Here is an 18,282-nt window from a genome sequence, read left to right as displayed (position 1 = left end):
ATTATGTATTAAGTATTAACATCATAGCGGCAAAATTTTCGTATCATTATTGCATTCGTAGAAAATGTTAACTTTGAAAGCTGAGCCGCGTACGTCACAACCCTGTAACAATTTGTAACTTTGCAGGCGTCCAGTAAGTCTTAATGGATCTACTTTCGCATTTCATTCCTTGTACTGAAAGAGGGTATGGGTTGCCGTTTCAGGGATTTTCAGGACGACTTTGGAGTAAGAAACTGTAAATCTTTAAAGCGCTTGTGCTAAGGAAAATTACCTTTATACGGTATTTATCATTGAACTATGAAGATTATGAAATTATTTCCATAAAAATGCGCGTGCCACTATTTCGATGTTTTACTGGTAGAAAGTTGCACCTGCTAGAATTGTACTGTACATTTTAATCATTAAAATTATGCATGTGCTTCTTAATTATGCAGTCATAATACGTTGTGGTTACTGATTTAGAAAGTATTTGTGTGCCGGATGTACAGAGTACAAAGGCATGTGCAAGTACTTAACAGAAGCACCTCACGTGTACATACACCGATACCGAAAAATAAGTAATAAATTGAAAAAACAAATTATATTTACTGTATGTATAGACGCATAAAATTTATACGCGAAACAATGTAACAATGTTGGTATAAATTTTCACTTTAAAAATATTGGTAACAGTAAACTTATCAGTTTACCAAACACTTTGTTGTCGAAGAGATTACAAGCGATATGGTGCAGATTTGTGTTCTCTTACAAACCATCAGCAATGGGACTGTATCCGTATTATCCCAGGTAAGCCGGCGGTCGTTGTTGATATAACTTTGGCCATTACGAAAGAATGGTCCAGTATTATAATGTGTACTCAGACGCATATTACAAAGTGATAATTGAAGTAATTGTAAGCCACAGCCGGTGCATTCATGACTTCGTAATTCGTTATTGCGTTTTGCATGTTTTTCCAGTTGTGTGGTGCGGAATTATACTACACAGTTCTTTTGCTTCGATCGTCGAAATTCCACCATGAGCATCAATACCTTCATGACGGGTAAAGGAAGCTTTACTACTTCCAAAAACACTTTTGATAATTATTTTTTCGGAAACAGCGGTTTGGGATGATGAATACCAGTGGTTCACGTGGCGTCCAGGTGCTGACGATACTGTCGGAATGAAATGCTGCAAAGTGCCCAAAGGATATTTTATCGATTACGTTTCATGTTGTATGTTGCGGATTTGACCTTTCGTTTAAGCTTCTTTATAATTTATAAGTCTAACATGCAACAATACGGAGGTAAACTTTACTGCAGATTACATGTCCACGCACGATGAATTTGGGGAGTACTATGACTCACTTATCCAGTTTATGGTGTACTGCAGTCCCGGATACGTGGCCACCGGAATGTCGCGCAAGATTGACGCCAGCAAGCAGAATTATATTATTGACTGGATCCAGTGTTGCCGTTTAGGGTAAGTACCGAAAACTAGACAACGTAGCGACGCTGCCCAGAGAATGTCAGCTCTGCTTATGCAGCATTTTAAAGAAGTCTAGCTGTTTCTGTTAAAACAAATGTAAGGTCATCAATACAGCTATATGGTTGTGCAAGAATATTCCTCAAAACGTGCTGGTAGCGCTACTGTTGTGGGCTAATTTACTTCAGTGAAGAGTTGGATCGGTCAATAATCAGCTGTGGTTGAACGTTTTTTTAATACTTATTGTTATTGCCATGTGCACTTTAAGCAGACACGGAGCGCCAACAGTGGTATCGCCACCCCGAGCAGAGATCGACGGCGGATATCCTTCCTATATTGCACGGGAAAACTACATCCCATATCCGATACCCCAGGACTATCAAGCTCAGTATCGAAGCGTGCAAAACCAAATGCGAGCGGAGAGTCCTAGCAATAACGGGTCACCGACAACAGTTAATTTCCAGGAGCCGCTGCGCCGGTCATGGCGCTGGAAAGCCACGGACCTCGTTGACCGGCATCCTTTAGACAAGGAATACGCATTGCCATCGATGTAGCAATTTGTAAAATTACTAATTACAAATTAATTAAGTGCCCCGCAAACTTGATGGAAAATTTTTTTATTTTTGCTTCTGGTGCTACTCCGGTCTTTTTACAAAGTACTTAATTGCTTACAAATACACTTAGGGTTTACTGAACTTTTACTGGGAAAGTTACGCTCTTGGCCGCCTAAAATCACCGGTAACATTTGAATAAACACCATAAACCTAGGGTATCCAAAATTAAGTGAAGTACTACTCTAGCTGTGCCCGAGCACTTGCCAGTTAGCAGTTACTGACCAGGTGAGTACCTAAACGGTCAAGTATTGTAGGTAAACTTGCAATTTTGTACGCAGTAATCACATTGCAAACCCAGATTAAAAAAATTGGTTATTCTTCTTACAGGTCACCCTGCTCAAGCTGTAAATTAGAAAAGTAATTCAAACAGAATAACATACAACCACAAAGGTAGCAGCAATACCAGTGCTGAAATAGTCGAGATTCCGTTTTGAGAATTGGCTAGAGTAAGTGAGAAAAAGCCATCACGAAGATCAAATAGAATCATGAAGATTTTCGCATCATAGTCTTTGGAGTTTTGCCCAACGCTTCTTAATCCGCCTCATTATTCCTGCGGACACATGCCACTAACCGGAACCACAGACTAGAACACCGTCCCCGTTTCTGTCTGGCTCCATCTGATTGAGCTGACAGCAGCGAGACGCGTTCGCCTACGTAGTCCCCATCCGGAATTCTAATACGATCATCGTCTTCCTTGAACGCTTCCGAAAATTTGTCGAGGTACAAATCGCCTGCCATGCGGAGGTCCGAGATGCCCATCAGGTCTTCAGTAATGTTGAACGTCTGAAGGGCCCTTCGGTTGGTGTTGCCCATTTTGGTGCACTGAAAATACTACAAGAATCCTTGCTAAATTTTGGTGGGTCATTTACAAGGTTCTTAATTACAAAAATTCTGCCCACCGGCATAGCTTTTTCCTCACATATTATCGCCGTACGAATACGATCTGTATCGCAGATGTACATTTCGTTGATACTACATAGTTCAACCGAAAACGTCTGAGTGTGTACTTGGACGAAGTGACCAGTTCTAACGTGGATTTCTTGACCTTTGAGAATGTCTAAATGTTCTGAAATTTTATTCTGGCTCGTGCCCTTGCCGTTGCTCTTCCCCAGTGACTTTTCAGTTGATGTAAAATGTGTACAAATTTTGATGATCGCGACGGTAACTGATTTTTGGGCATTTCGTTCAGTTCACCAACATCACCGAATGTCACCGACGAGCCATCGAAACGCGCGTTATGGTGGTACGGGTGGATTAACTCACTCCTCTAGTGGCAGTTTATGCGTTGTCGTTGTAATACTATGCTGTGCAATTTGGTCGACCGGGGACGGTTAACGTTCATTAACTGAACGACATTCTTGACCGTTCTCAGAAAGCTCACAAAACATTCCATGTGACTGGGATATGACAATAATTAGATTATTCTTTTTCCACTAAAACTGCAGAATAAAATTTTCCCTTCTTACTGCAGTGTATCTTTAGGGATGGGAAAACGTTGGCTAAACGCTGACCCCGGCAACTGCAACCGAGGCAACTGCAACGAGGCACGCCGGCACGACAGCCGACTTGCCAGTTATACTCGGCTGCAGCTATATTTATATAACGGCTAGAGGTTCAAGCTACTGTACGGCGCCATGGCGAGACCCAAGGGAAGCAATGAATCACACCAGCCATAACGTCGATATGTGATTTATAGAAGCCATCTGTTTGATAAAAAAAAACAGATTGTTGATAGGAAACCTTGTAGTTGATAAGAAACCATTTGGCTGATAGGGCAGTTACAGCATGATGATGCGTTGCGCATTGACAGTACGAGTATAGAGCAATCAACACATTCGGACTCTAAAGCTAGTTGAGATTATTCATCTATCTAATCATCGAGACAGAATCTGATCATCGTGACAAATCTAATCATCGAGATAAATCTAATTCATCAAGACAAATCTAATCACTAATCTAATCATCGAGACTATCTATTTTAGTGTCGTCCTGTTGTCACTTATCCATGCAGTTGGCGTGCATTGATGCCGATTCTATTTGACCGATTAATATTAAATGGTAATTAAGGTAAGTAGTGCAAAAAATAGGTTCTGTTACAGCATTATGGCATTACTTCATTTTACGGATGGGATGATAATGACTCGTAAGCTAATTTGGGAATTATATATTATTAAATTTGGGAACTATTATATAATTTTTTTAAATTTCGGAATTATATATTTACTAATTTGGGAATTACATATTATATAATTCCCAAATTATATATAATATATATATATATTATATATGAGTGTCGTATGAGTGTGTCGGAATTTAGTTTGCATTGCCGTGGCCTGTTGAAATATCTCGGATTTCTTAGTTACACCCAAAGAAGAAATACATGAATTTGTGCTCATTATTTATGTTTTGGAAAATGGGAAACGATATGAAAATCTCCACACAAGCAGCCGTGATACGGCGGGTCCGCTGCACTCGCGATTGCGTAGGCGGTTGTGCGCAATAATTCCGCGCCCTTTTTATCAATGTGCTCTAGTTGTGGCTCTAGTTTTCACAATGAACGGCAAAATTTGGGAAGAGGACAAATTACGGTCAAAAGGCAGCTCACATTACCACGTTAACCAAAAAATGGCTGACCGACACCACGTCGGCCGTCACAAGCGAGGGTTAAGAAAACAAAAAAAACTTAAAATCCTAGAAAACTTTAAAAAATCAAGAAGCCCTAATGAAACCGACGGAGCCAAGGAAATTAAAACGGCAAACGTGGGTGTGACTTCTAGATTTGGGTCAATATCATATTTTTTCCATTTGGAGACGGTCGACAAAATTAATTTCCGGTGGCGCGCTGTTTATTTTACTTACTTGCAACCTGATGGTGAGATTTAGAAAAAAACTTAGCTTCCGGTGAAGGAGCTTTGGGAAGCCAAGGCTGGGAGTAATCTGAAAACCAGCACCAGCCATGACAACTCATCGAATATAACCGGCTAGTTATATAGCCTAAATATGTACACACAAATTACCGTACATTACCATAAACAATTAAGTATGCCTATGTCCGGTAAATACATAATAATGTAATATGTAATACAAATGAATAGTTATTTCTGTTTTAATTTGTTTATTTATTAATTTTTATTTAATTTATTAATTTTTCTTTAATTTATTATTTTTTAATTTAAGTAGTGTTTACATGCGCAAGGCAAATTATTGTTACCTGAATTTGCTATTGCCAAATTATCGAAGTATTTACTTCTGTGACAAGGCGACCTACTGCGGAAAATTATCGACAGGGTGGACAAAGTAATGTTTACCCGCTTGCAAATAAATTCACAATAATACTATCGAGTTTCGATCAAGCGATCATAGAGAAGCTGAAACATTCGGTGATTTTCTGGTGCTATAAAGGAACTCTGCCCAGATGGCCGCAGCGTACATGATGAATAGAGCGTCCAGAAACAAGACCAGTTTCTACCATCCAACCGGCGACTACTGTAAATTGTGCGTAATACGCAAGTACGTATTGTACTTGTACTCGTATTATGCGTTGATAACCGGCAAAAAAGCAATCCCTGTGTTGAGCGCTCTTTATAAGTGGAGAGGAGGCCTGTTCGCCACACCCACACTACAGTATTCTGTTGATTATGAGAAAAAGTACATTTTGTATGACCTGAACTAACTTACTGTTTTCAGCAGAAGATTGGCGGATGCAGATGGCCGCCGCCTACTTAAATATCAACGTTTGAGCCAAGTTCACACATCAGCCAGCAGCGTCATCAGATTCTTACCTTTACCATTTACCAAGCATAACTAAAAAATTTTTCCGTTTTAATTTCCCACAGTCTTAGTTTTCCCAGAATTTGGGTCGATTGGCTAGACGCAGAGAAGATGATATCAGAATTCAAAAGCAGTATCTGTAGCCTCGGATTAACTCTAGTCCTGAGAAAAATCAACAAAACAAATAACGGGAGAAAACGGAGCGGGCATTTTTTTACAAAGCAAAAACCAAAGTACAACAATTTTGATCAACAAAGTACAACCATTTTGATCGCCGAGAATTTCAAAAGATGGACTGCCGAATGCCAGAGATGACCCTCGGATCACCGTGGAACACGCTTTAATATTTTGTTCTACTAAATTAGCTGGCAAGCCGAATCGCCTAATTATCGGTTGGAAACCTTCGTGTTTTAAACTCATTCCCAGAAAACACACACTCCGTCTAAAATATACGGAGTGGGAAGATGTGCCCGTAATTAGGGTAGCCAAATGCTTAATAAATTTTGGGCGACATTTGAAATAAAAAGCACGTTAAAAGCCTCCAAAACTGTTTAAAAGGGCACAAAAAAATAAAAAATGTTATAACTGTAAAACAAAATATTCTTTAGATACAGTAAAACCTGTGTAATTTGAACACCAACGCTTCGATCAAAAGTGTTCAATGTGAGAAGCTGTTCAATATTCCACTGTAGGTACAAAATGGGCCAAGTCTTAAAACTTTTAAAACTTTTAAAACCTTTAAAACTTTTAAAACTTTTAAAACTTTTAAAACTTTTAAAACTTTTAAAACTTTTTAAAACTTTTAAAACTTTTAAAAATAAAATTAATAATATATAGTTTTGACAGTGATTGGTCAAAAAGCGGTTTTAAGGTTTTAGCAGTTTTTAAAAATAAAATTAACAATATATAGTTTTGACAGTGATTTTTCGAAAAGTGGTTTTCAGGTTTTAACAGTTTTTAAAAATAAAATTAATAATATATAGTTTTGACAGTGATTTTTCAAAAAGCGGTTTTAAGGTTTTAGCAGTTTTTAAAAATAAAATTAATAATATACAAGTATAGTTTTGACAGTGATTTTTCGAAAAGTGGTTTTAAGGTTTTAACAGTTTTTAAAAATAAAATTAATAATATATAGTTTTGACAGTGATTTTTCAAAAAGCGGTTTTAAGGTTTTAGCAGTTTTTAAAAATAAAATTAACAATATATAGTTTTGACAGTGATTTTTCGAAAAGTGGTTTTCAGGTTTTAACAGTTTTTAAAAATAAAATTAATAATATATAGTTTTGACAGTGATTTTTCAAAAAGCGGTTTTAAGGTTTTAGCAGTTTTTAAAAATAAAATTAATACGATTGATATATGGTTTTGACAGTGATTTTTCGAAAAGTGGTTTTAAGATTTAACAGCTTTTAAAAATAAAATTATTAATAGGAAATGGCTATAGGCACCCCCTTTCACCCCCGTTATCTATTGCACCCCCTTTTGCACCCAGCACACTATAGGCACTTCTTTTTGATTAATCAATCTCTGTACCCCGTTGCGTGAGAAAGCTGTAGACAGTGACTAGACACACACCCCTATATTGTCCGTTAATGCTATGTTTTATGTTCGAATTTTCTTGACCTTAGGATGCAGAAAGTTGCACTCCCAACTCCAGACTTTTTTCTCTGGTAACATAATTATGTGAGTTCTGCAACAAAAACTGCTCTGAATCTGGCAGCTCTGAAATAAGTAGCCCATCTTAAGATAATCTACGATCTGACAGTGACCGGGTCTACCCAGGCGCTGTCCAAGAAAGCGACTTTAAGGAAATTTACTCGACCTTTTCCGCATCGAATCTGCCTTAAAGCAGTGTCAAACAGTCAAAGAGAAGCGCTCGTATATATACATATAAATATAGATATATGTAACGTATATAACGTATATATGTAACGTAACAAAATGACCGTATATATACGTATATATATATATATATATATATATATTTATGTAAGAGCAGTCTTAACATGTATATTGCCTTTAGGCATGGATTCAGGTTGTTTCCTATCTTGGGAACCGTTAAGGCCGGCTCAAATTCTAACCGTAGCTGAGTATGATGCAGCTGCTCCACCGCACGAGGTAGCTACATGCAGTGTCTACGCCGACAAATACGGTTCGCCAAACAACCTCATGAGGTGGAGCTGTTGCACCGTAACCAGATCTAGTTGGAATTTGAGAGTAATAATTTTATTTTTAAAAACTTCTAAAACTTTAAAACCACATTTCGAAAAATCACTGTCAAAACTAGATATTTCTTGTTTTATTTTTAAAAACTGCTAAAACCTTAAAACCGCTTTTTGGAGAAATCACTGTCAAAACTATATATTATTAACTTTATTTTTAAAAACTGCTGAAACCTTAAAACCGCTTTTCGAAAAATCACTGTCAAAACTATATATTAATAATTTTATTTTCAAAAACTTCTAAAACCTTAAAACCGCTTTTCGAAGAATCACCGTCAAAACTATAAATTACTAATTTTATTTTTAAAAACTGCTAAAACCTTAAAACCGCTTTTTGAGAAATCACTGTCAAAACTATATATTAATAATTTTATTTTCAAAAACTTCGAAAACCTTAAAACCGCTTTTCGAAAAACCACTGTCAAAACTATATATTATTAATTTTATTTTTAAAAACTGCTAAAACCTTAAAACCGCTTTTTGAGAAATCACTGTCAAAACTATATATTATTAATTTTATTTTTAAAAGTTTTAACAGTTTTAAAAGTTTTAAAACTTGGCCCACTTTGTACCTACCCTCGTTGTTCAATCTCACAGAGTTTACTGTACAATATTACAAAGCAGTATAATTTTGCTGTAAAATTAGTGTTTTGATAACGTTTCATCATTTATTTTGCTTTTAAAAACCAGCGTCAGCCATGAATTTGCATAAACAAAAACAATACATCTATCTATAAAGAATCAACAGGTGTTTTTGATACAAATGGCGCTAGCTGGGGAAAGCAACTGGTGTACACTACAGTCTACCGGCACTTCTGCGAGCCATAGTTGTTTAAATTGTACCAAGTTAAGGTAGTCTCGCCAAGTTAAGGTAGAACGAAAAATCTTCTGCTTCCACCAGTAAGGTTCAAAATAATTTTTATAAGTTTTTTTAATAACTCTTGGTCTATAGCACCTTTTATAATAATGTTCTTCCAAAAAAAGCTAAAATGCAGGGAGCGAAAACTAAGGTTTTCTTCCGACTTCTATTCGTGAGGTCGCACTGTTTAGCAAAAAATCTGCACTGTTCATTTTGCAACATTCGTTTGCTCAACAACATTTTTTAAAGCTGGAGAAGATTTAGAATTGTTAACCGACATACAGCGCATTTTTCCAATGAATGGAAAACATACGAGTATTTTGTTGAAGCAATCAGTGAGCTAAGCCCGTTCTGACCAGGGCTCAATTTCGTTTTGACAAAACCTTGTACTCATAAATAAACTTTGGCAGCGCAAGCAAGTTACACAAGCGTTGAAAAAGAAAGCTCACTGCATCTGCGAGTGGAAAACTCGGACGAAGAATCGTCGGCGCAACGGACAATTTGGGGTGGACCACAAACACACTATTCTGCCTTTCACAAAGTCGTCTGTGCCACTGCATGGGGGAGTTATGGCTCACTTTTCGCTAAGACTTCGCTCGTTACGCCACCCACCGGAAAATATTGCGCGTTAACCCGGCTCTGCGCGTTTGGCTTCCTGGTTCGCTGCGTCCCGGCCTTGCTGCGCTGCCTAATTAAATTGCATCCCAAAAAACACGACAATGCCATGATTAAAAAACAGCGTAAATGTGGCTGCGACATAAAGCATTATTACTATTAGACAATACTCGTATTAAAAATCAGCTTAATTAATACTATTCTGATTCCTGCTGACAGAATTATTTCAGTTTTTATAATATTTCGATTTGCTAGAAGACCCTAGGTTGTTGTGGTTTTTTACATCATGCTGCGTTCGAGCATATGGTACCTCGGGATACTGCCAAATGAGACCGCAGAGGCTGAGGGAAAGGGCCAGGGAAAAACTGCAATAAAGAGCGCGGGGAAATCGACAATTAAATAAAGGGCGCAGACCTACAAAAGCTGTATTATACTATTATTCAAGATGCACTGGTATCAGTCCCGAACGCCTGGCTGTCCTTAATAAATTATAATGCAATAATTTCTACAATTTGAAAATTATCGGCACCTGCGTATTGCAGTCCAAGAGGCAGGAATCAAGCACAGTAATAAAAGGAATTTCTTTGCTGGTGTTGTTTACAAAATGACTGGAAGTCTTCTATGCACCAAATGCCGCCAATGATGTAATATCGATAAGTCCACTGTCGACTGTGTGGCCAGCGTGTATCGTCTGCAGCTTGGTGTACCGCAATATAATCCAACAAAGTGAACAAACATCCGTCAAATGAACTGAATCAGAAGAACACTTACGAAGCGCCGTGCATCGCATGTCATGATACCGTCCAATTGTCGAAAATTTCCCTACCCACCCGACGAAGTTGCACCACTGGCTGGCACGCCCAGTGCGTGTCCTCGCCGGGAATTTTACAGTCTGACTCAACAAAGACGGTGTGTGGCAACCCAAAGCGCGTACGGCTTTTTAGGATCGGAGCAGTAGAAAATTCGATCGAGTATTCCATATTGTTTTGAAGTTTTATCGCTTTCTTGCCATATATGGCGTATATTATGCAAGCGAGTATCCATTCGCGCGCTGTCAGGTTAACTAACCATAAGTTTCTTCCTTCAAATAATTATCGTATTTTCGGTACAAACAGTTTGGTGATGCATTCTAAATTTCTAACCAGGGAACTTAGGCCGGCTCCAACTTCTGAAAATTCTCATCTTTTACATCAGGCGTTAAAAAACGAAGCATTATAGTTACTTCTATTGTAAGGGCGGGACGCCCCGCCCTCCTGAGTAGCTATTCGCTGTTTCTGGGGATTTCCCCCCCGCACATTGCTGCGCTGTTTTGACGGACCTGCAGCACAGTTGCACTGGCTGCAGGATCCTTCCTCATTAGTTTTGGTGTTGCTGCGCCACGGTGCGCATTAGATTCGGCAATAAAGCCTCATCCGGGTTCACCGCTGTTCGCTGTCGAGGATACGCGTGGCGCCCATACGGTCCCGCGTTATATGGTAGCAGAGCGTGGTTATCGTTTCCAGCTGCGCGCGCTCGTCGCGCCCGCAGCACCTCTGAGTTATGAACCCCATTTAACCCCGGGGTGTGGAGCTACATTCCCACCCCCCACGCGGAACGTGATGGATCCTCTCCCAACTGACGGAGATGGACGCCTCCCCGCGACGGATGCCTCCCAAACTGGACGGAGATGCCGCGGAGCGAGAAACGCCTCCTGCGATGCCGTGGAGCGAGAATTGCCTCCTGCGATGCCGACGGCGAACGCGACCCGGACCAGCGGGAAACCAGAACGGATACACCGCCAACAGCAGCACCAACTCCGATCCCAACGGCACGGATCGACCACCAGCACCACGCCGAAGAATTCCCCCACCAAAACACTGCCCGAACTTCCTGGGACGGCAACATCCCCCCGGACGGAGCAGTGGATTTCACCGCGGATTTGCGTGCTTTGTTTTTTTGCAGGGGTCACGGGCCACATAGACCCCAAACCCCTGCCCAAATTTCCCCAGAACGTGACCTTTCCCTTGCTGAAGAAACTACGGAATTCACCCGTTTCCGGGTTGGACCCTGGATCTGGCGCGACAGTGCGTTGACCCAGACGGTTGACTCGGACCGAACCGGAGCCGACCTGACCCGGAACCCAACCTGAGCCGAACTGGATTTGAGCCGACCAAACTGGAACCGAGCCGACCGGATTAACCGCCCGAACCGGACCGAACTGACCCGGAACCCAACATGAGCCGAACCGGCGGGGGGGTGCGGATCCTCCGAATCCTGGGAGATTTCGCTCCGAGGACGTAGCGATGTATAACGGGCAACGGAACCGGCTGATACTGCTCGAAATATTGCTAACCCAACGACTGAGGATACCACAGGAAATACAACGCTATATATACTGAACCGCTCGTACAGGAACAGGAAACACAAGAGGCGGGACAACCAGCACATACTCATACATACTAATACATAAGACAGGAATCCCCCGTTACACTCCCCTCTTACCAGACTGAAAACAGAATGTTTTCAGGAAAAAACAAACAAAAACATATAGAAAAGAGAATCAATGTGTGCAAAAACATTAGAGAAATCACGCTCAGATTTTTTTGGGAGTACAAAACGTAGATTTAGTGCGAAAACATTATTAGCAAAATTAGAATTAAATATGGCAGGTAACATCCGAAGCGTTCCACGTAAGACGATAGTTGCTGTATCCGACTATCCGTCCGGTTCCACGTAAGACGTTAATTATTGTATCCGTCTGACGATCCATCCGACGTTGAAGAATGACCACTTAGTCCACACAGACATGCGACATCGGGGTTCATAATGGTCTTGGGAAAGGAAGTGTAATATCGATGTCCACGATGTCAGTATTCCAGTAGAAAATCATTACAAACTTCTGGTTCTGAAAAACTTGAACACACATTGACGCAACCCTACCTATATTTACATGTATTTTTTTTCGTAATTTTGAATTAACGCGCTAATTTAATTCAAGGATTCAATCATTGCAATTTCCGCAAAACAAATCGGATATTCCCGAAACGCAATCTTTAAAAAAAATCCTCGCCAAATTCTTACAATCAGTGAAGTGTATGAGATTGTATGGCTTAATAATGCGACGATGATTCATGAATGCACAATGACAGGAGCGAGATAAGAGGACAATGCGGATGAGATGGGTTAAGAAGACAATGCGGATGAGATGGAGGAAACAAAGGCACGAGAGCAATACTGCGTAAAGCGAGCGCGTTACAATGGGGTGAATCCGAGTGATGAGTGGCAAGACAGAGTTATGAGGATCAGCAGTGCAGACAGAATGATAGGAGCAAGAGATAACCTTTGCTCTCAGTTTGTATGAAGAGATGCCACGGGTCTGCATGGACATATGAGAACTGAGAGGCGTGAACAAGAAAAAAGATAGAGCGGGGAGAAAGCGAAAGAGAGGAGGGAGAAAGCTGGGAATTGCAGTCGCCTAATATCGGCGACGCGGAGAAAATGCTGGGAATGAGAGGACTTTGAAATTTTCTGTGAGGCTTAAACAGTGAGCTAAGGATAGGCGCCATAATTATGTAAATCTGTACAAAGAGTAGTGTACTCAGTAGGTGCACTTATGTTCGAAAATAAGTATTTTGTTTTTCGAATTTTGGAGAAACTTTCCTAATAAAATCGAGAGGTGCTTCATCGGGCCAAATGGAAAACAAGTATTCAGCAAATGCAGTGCTCTTCCCTGTTCTGGCTATACAGATTTGCTGAGAATAGCACGACCGGATGAAAAAGGTGAACGACTGGTATGGCCAAGATTAAAAAAAATGGAAAATAGCGGACAAGATGTGACATACGTTTGGCTGCTAATAAAATTATGAGTGGCAGGAAATAACAAAAGATGCAGACCGTTAATATTACGGAAGTGGCACTACTCTCTGTTAAAATTGCTGTTCTTCAGTTACTGAAAATCATTTCCGCTTTTACACTATGACATAAACATTAACGAGACAAGCACAAAAAACTTTTAAAAAGTGAATCGATAATGATACTACTGTTGCCTTCCGCGGCTTTATGAAAATTTATCCGCAGAGTCAAAGTCAAGTCCAAACAATATCAGCGAAATACCCTCACACAATGCATGACTTCAGAACAAAAACTTTATTGTACCCGTACTATGGGAGGGACGCCCATCTTTCCAGTACCGCGATATACGCACGAAATATAAAAATTTTTTTAGACAGCTTTTACGTTTTAAAATAAACAAAATACTTACCTTTAGAAGCACTGTGCAGCAGCGATGATGGTAGACTACCAGCAGGCGAGCTCGACCGGGGTAACACAAAGTTGCCAGAAATTATTCGCTGTTGTGCATAAGGCAAGTGTTTCCAAAATTAGATGACTTTTTTAGCATTTGCTCATTGAAATCGTCAGATGTTTAGGGCTTAATTGAGAGAATTGAACCAACAGGGACCGTTTATAGGCGCACCTGGATGACGACACGATTACAATAGAGACAGAGGGCACGGACAAGGGCAAGCGTTTATAGCTGTGGCCCGTCTATATGATCTAGCATAAGATTACCACGCGACAAAACAAGGGTGGGCGTTTATAGCACGCACCCGTATATGAGCGAATATAAATAGGTTGATGCTCGTGCAAAGCCCTTTTTCATAAATTGTTGTTGATCTTCTTCAATTTCATTTTACGTGATTAGCGTTAATCAATTCAGCACAAATACTTACTTGAGCTGCCGTGGTATACAAGGGTGACCAAGCTGCGGCTTCTGTTCGACGAGATTATTAGTTAAATAAAAGAGCGCAAAATGTTTACCATACACTTTACAGTTTACACAACCATAAAATCGAACCATTCAGTTATTTTCTTCGTAGTCAGAACGAACATTCATAATTGTCCGTTGCCCAAAATCCATGCGCATATTGCCGTAGTAAAACATAACTGCACCAGTTAATGGGAATTTCGAAAAATAATATTTATGTTTTTGTGCCAAGTATGCCGTCATGTGTTGTGAACGCTGACATTTAAATTTATGATCTTGTTTTCCCTGGAATCGAAAAGCTTTAATTTATTTTTAACTTTTACTGGCAGTACATCTGGATTTTCAAGATTTTATTCAAAATTATATAATTTAAGTTGACATTAACGATCTCTGACTGCCCGAAACAAGACGACAACATCTGGCATTTTATGTCATTAGCCGAACCAGCGGCGAGAATTAATGATAAATAAGATTTAAGCGATACAGCACATATGCGATAACAGTTTAAATATATCCCAAAATCATTTCTGCACATGACATTGACATTAACGATTACCGTTACCATCGCGAGGCTTTTCACATCTGGCCATCATCAAACAAATCAAACAAATATTCAGCGAATCAGCGCTGTCAACCTCAAAAATTTCCTCACTCATCTGCCCTCTCCTCAATAACAATAAATACTGCTGCAGCCTTCAAAATCAACGGGCAGGCATCACTAATATAAAACGCAATATTGAAATACGAACAAAAGTTTCAAGAGCACGTAAGTCTACGAAACGAAAACAAATTCACACGAACGAACGACAATTAGACCAGAAAAGTTAAATCTGCCATCTCGAATACGCCGACTGTGCACTACCGGTGTCCTGAGATTCTGCAGACCTAAACTGTTGCGCCTGAGATGGTCATTTACCGGGTGTGTTAAGAGCCAGTTGCTGCGTCGTTGGCGGATGCTGTGCTACACCGAATGACATCGGATAACGATCTTCAGAATCTTGTTCTGCCTGTGCATACTGTGCCTGCGTAGAGTGGCCACCTCCAAACGGGCAAGCATACGAAAGATGATCATAGTTACCGCAATTAGAACATCCATTAACCTGGCCTGGCGCATCTGTGAGTCGAAGGGTTGACCGGTTCGCATTACCCGTTAAGTAATTCTGGGAAGGATCGTAACTGCCCTGTGATTCGTTATTCTCCTGTAAACACTTTATTTGTTCAGCAAGATGCTTTAGTCTTTCATCCAAACCTTTCATCAGGTTATGAGCGACAATCTCTATCTGATTAGAGCTGGGCGCTGTCGGCGAGCTGTTCAGCGACAAAAGACTTGACTGACCTGCGACATTGTTTAACAGTTGATACGACGAGTTCTGATTATGCAGCGAGAGTTTGTATTGTTGTTTAACGGACACATCACGTAAACGATTAAAAAAATCGGCTACGGTTCTGGGGCTGTTAGTCACGAATGCCGGTTTAAATTCAAGGGGCAAGGCTTCGAAGAGACGAACTGTTTTTTCTGCTTCGGTAGCTGCGGGATTACTGGCTTCCACGTAATCAAGGACACGGTGGACAAAAGTACGAGGATCTGTAAATGCTAATGTACGACAACCTTCATTCATAAGATCAAGTTCAAAACGAGTTTTTCCAAAAGCTGTTAAAAAATGTGATCGGAGGTCTGGCCATGTGATACCTGCTGGTTCTGCGGTATACCAGCGAAGAGCGTTGTTCCTCAAACAGAGCGCAAAATGTTGGATTCTGTTAGCTGGTGTGAAATTATTAGCAACGGCCATCGTCTCAAACTGTGTTAAAAAGTCCTGAGCGTCTTCGTAAGGAAAACCACCAAACTTCGGCAAATCACCCATTTCGAGAGATGTTATACGGGTAACTGCAGCGGCATTCTGGTTATTCAAAAAATTCAATAAATTCTGATGTGCAGTAGCGTTATTCTGTAGGCTTTGCTGTAAAGCTGCATTCTGCTGAGCGGAAGCGGCATTAACGGTGTTAAGCATATTCTGCAGTGCTTGCGGGTCTATAGCCATGATATTGACTTGCTGGTAATTAGTACTTATTAATTATTGCAAACAGCCTGCCAACTGCGGAAAGTTGACTATACGATCGTTAATTAAATTTTCTTGAAAAATGGCGCGTTAATACCGAATTCGAAAATAGTATTAGGATCGGTAACAGTTAAGATTGTTCTTTTTGGGCAAAAAATTGGACGTGATACATAAGGACTTACCTGTTGAAACAGGGAGGCGGAGGGGTAGCGGTGGTAAAGGCTAAAGGGCACTGTTCAACAGGGAGGCGGAGGGGTAGCGGTGGTAAAAGTTAAAGGGCACTGAAACTGTCGACTTGAAAAAAATTTCGTTCTCGGTATGCGACTCCAAGTATAACGGGCAACGGAACCGGCTGATACTGCTCGAAATATTGCTAACCCAACGACTGAGGATACCACAGGAAATACAACGCTATATATACTGAACCGCTCGTACAGGAACAGGAAACACAAGAGGCGGGACAACCAGCACATACTCATACATACTAATACATAAGACAGGAATCCCCCGTTACAGATGCCTGCAAAAGGGGTGTAAGGGCGGGACGCCCCGCCCTCCTGAGTAGCTATTCGCTGTTTCTGGGGATTTCCCCCCCGCACATTGCTGCGCTGTTTTGACGGACCTGCAGCACAGTTGCACTGGCTGCAGGATCCTTCCTCATTAGTTTTGGTGTTGCTGCGCCACGGTGCGCATTAGATTCGGCAATAAAGCCTCATCCGGGTTCACCGCTGTTCGCTGTCGAGGATACGCGTGGCGCCCATACGGTCCCGCGTTATACTATGTAAAAAATTAAGCCGGCAACAATCAGTAACCATCCAGCCTAAGGCCGGCTGGCGTTGTGCAAAACTGCTTAAAATCCTTATAATTTTTCCACCGAACAGACCCATCTAGCTCATTGCATGCGCTCTTGTCAATTAATCTCATTAATCTTCCAAAACCATGACATGCCAGACATGGGCTGCAAAAACACAGGAAAATTTTTTGGCTTTCCGGCCGCCTGTCTGATAGATGGTAACCAACAAGGTAGAGCCCGGGATTACCAGCTTTTTAATTTGCTCTGCCCAGTTAACTCTTCTGGTCCACCAACAAAAACAAGCGGATTGATCAGCATAAGTACAGTTTGACCTAAGAGAAATGTGCGAGTATGTACGGAAAAAAGTACGAGGTTTTATACGAAGGCGATACATTCGTCGTTCTACGCGTGTGTACAATTATTGCCAAAGGCTTAATACGCTTGTGGACTGTATTGCCGGTACGGCCGTTAATACCAATACAGATATATATCAGTTGCGTCATCCAAAAACAATTCGTCAACGACCGCATGCAACGCATTAATTTTTACATATACAGAAGTCAAGCCGTAGTCGTACAAATTGTGCGCTCATCACAGTTTCAGTCATATTAATTTTTTCTTTAAATTTTAAATATCTGTCAGTTCTTTTGCAAAAGAAATCACAGATCCATCCCGACAATCGGCAGTCGTCTGATCGATAGCACTGAGTGCATCCGCGAGTGTTTATAAACCACTATTATCCTTTTAGTGCTGTTCCGCAGTAGTGTTTGGCTCGCTGCAGAAACATTTTAATTACTAAAGGTATATTTTTACGTATGATTTATCTATTATTATTAGGTAACCAAATATAGAAGGTAACAAACTCGGTTCTGCTGTTATTTTTCACGGCCGCCACTTTTTTTTCAGATTGTTCACCGCCGTCCGGCGTCGACCTCAGATAGAGCTCTCCATCGGAAGGACTTTCAAGAAAACAGGAATTTTGTCGGTCACGTCGGTCATGCATGTCGGTCACGCATCAATAGTTTTAAGTAAAATATGGAAGAACACACCAAAAATTATTAAATAAAAAAGAAAAATTATTTTTAGATATAAAACAGGTATTTTTAAAGCAGTTCAAGTTTTAAAACAAGCTCAGCAACCAGTTTATTC

The 18,282-nt window shown here is 40.5% G+C and overlaps 2 protein-coding genes across 3 annotated transcripts; one reads left to right on the top strand and one right to left on the bottom strand.

Moving 5' to 3' along the window:
• The first annotated feature begins 209 nt into the window (after positions 1-209).
• Positions 210-2,182, top strand: LOC129584413 (uncharacterized). Its single transcript, XM_055476571.1, has 6 exons — positions 210-225; positions 710-786; positions 957-1,039; positions 1,098-1,211; positions 1,299-1,458; positions 1,733-2,182. The coding sequence occupies exons 2-6, from the start codon at positions 761-763 to the stop codon at positions 2,013-2,015; spliced, it is 666 nt and encodes a 221-aa protein (XP_055332546.1). The 5' UTR covers positions 210-225; positions 710-760; the 3' UTR covers positions 2,016-2,182.
• A 7,667-nt stretch (positions 2,183-9,849) lies between these two features.
• LOC129584259 (uncharacterized) lies at positions 9,850-16,710 on the bottom strand. 2 transcript variants are annotated; one of them, XM_055476378.1, is made up of 2 exons: positions 13,780-16,710; positions 9,850-9,904 (listed from the first exon to the last, which is right to left on the bottom strand). In XM_055476378.1, exon 1 carries the CDS (start codon positions 16,320-16,322, stop codon positions 15,192-15,194), a length of 1,131 nt encoding a protein of 376 aa, XP_055332353.1. In that variant the 5' UTR covers positions 16,323-16,710; the 3' UTR covers positions 9,850-9,904; positions 13,780-15,191. The 2 variants fall into 2 exon arrangements, with proteins under 2 accessions (XP_055332353.1, XP_055332354.1); XM_055476379.1 differs by lacking the exon at positions 9,850-9,904 and having other exon boundaries at positions 11,886-13,992; positions 14,249-16,710.
• Positions 16,711-18,282: the final 1,572 nt, after the last annotated feature.

This window comes from Paramacrobiotus metropolitanus, unplaced genomic scaffold (genome assembly GCF_019649055.1).
Source record: "Paramacrobiotus metropolitanus isolate TYO unplaced genomic scaffold, Prichtersi_v1.0 Parri_scaffold0000013, whole genome shotgun sequence".
NCBI lineage: Eukaryota > Metazoa > Tardigrada > Eutardigrada > Parachela > Macrobiotidae > Paramacrobiotus > Paramacrobiotus metropolitanus.
Note: the sequence above shows the minus strand (reverse complement) of the source record. Positions and strands in the feature narration are given on the sequence as shown.

Excerpts from the sequence above, each read along its gene's own strand:
- LOC129584413 (XM_055476571.1), top strand. The coding sequence starts at position 761 with ATGGGACTGTATCCGTATTATCCCAG. Across the intron at positions 787-956 it reads CTGTATCCGTATTATCCCAG|TTGTGTGGTGCGGAATTATA; the intron begins GTAAGCCGGCGG and ends ATGTTTTTCCAG. Across the intron at positions 1,459-1,732 it reads ATCCAGTGTTGCCGTTTAGG|ACACGGAGCGCCAACAGTGG; the intron begins GTAAGTACCGAA and ends CACTTTAAGCAG.
- LOC129584259 (XM_055476378.1), bottom strand. The coding sequence starts at position 16,322 with ATGGCTATAGACCCGCAAGCACTGCAGAATATGCTTAACACCGTTAAT.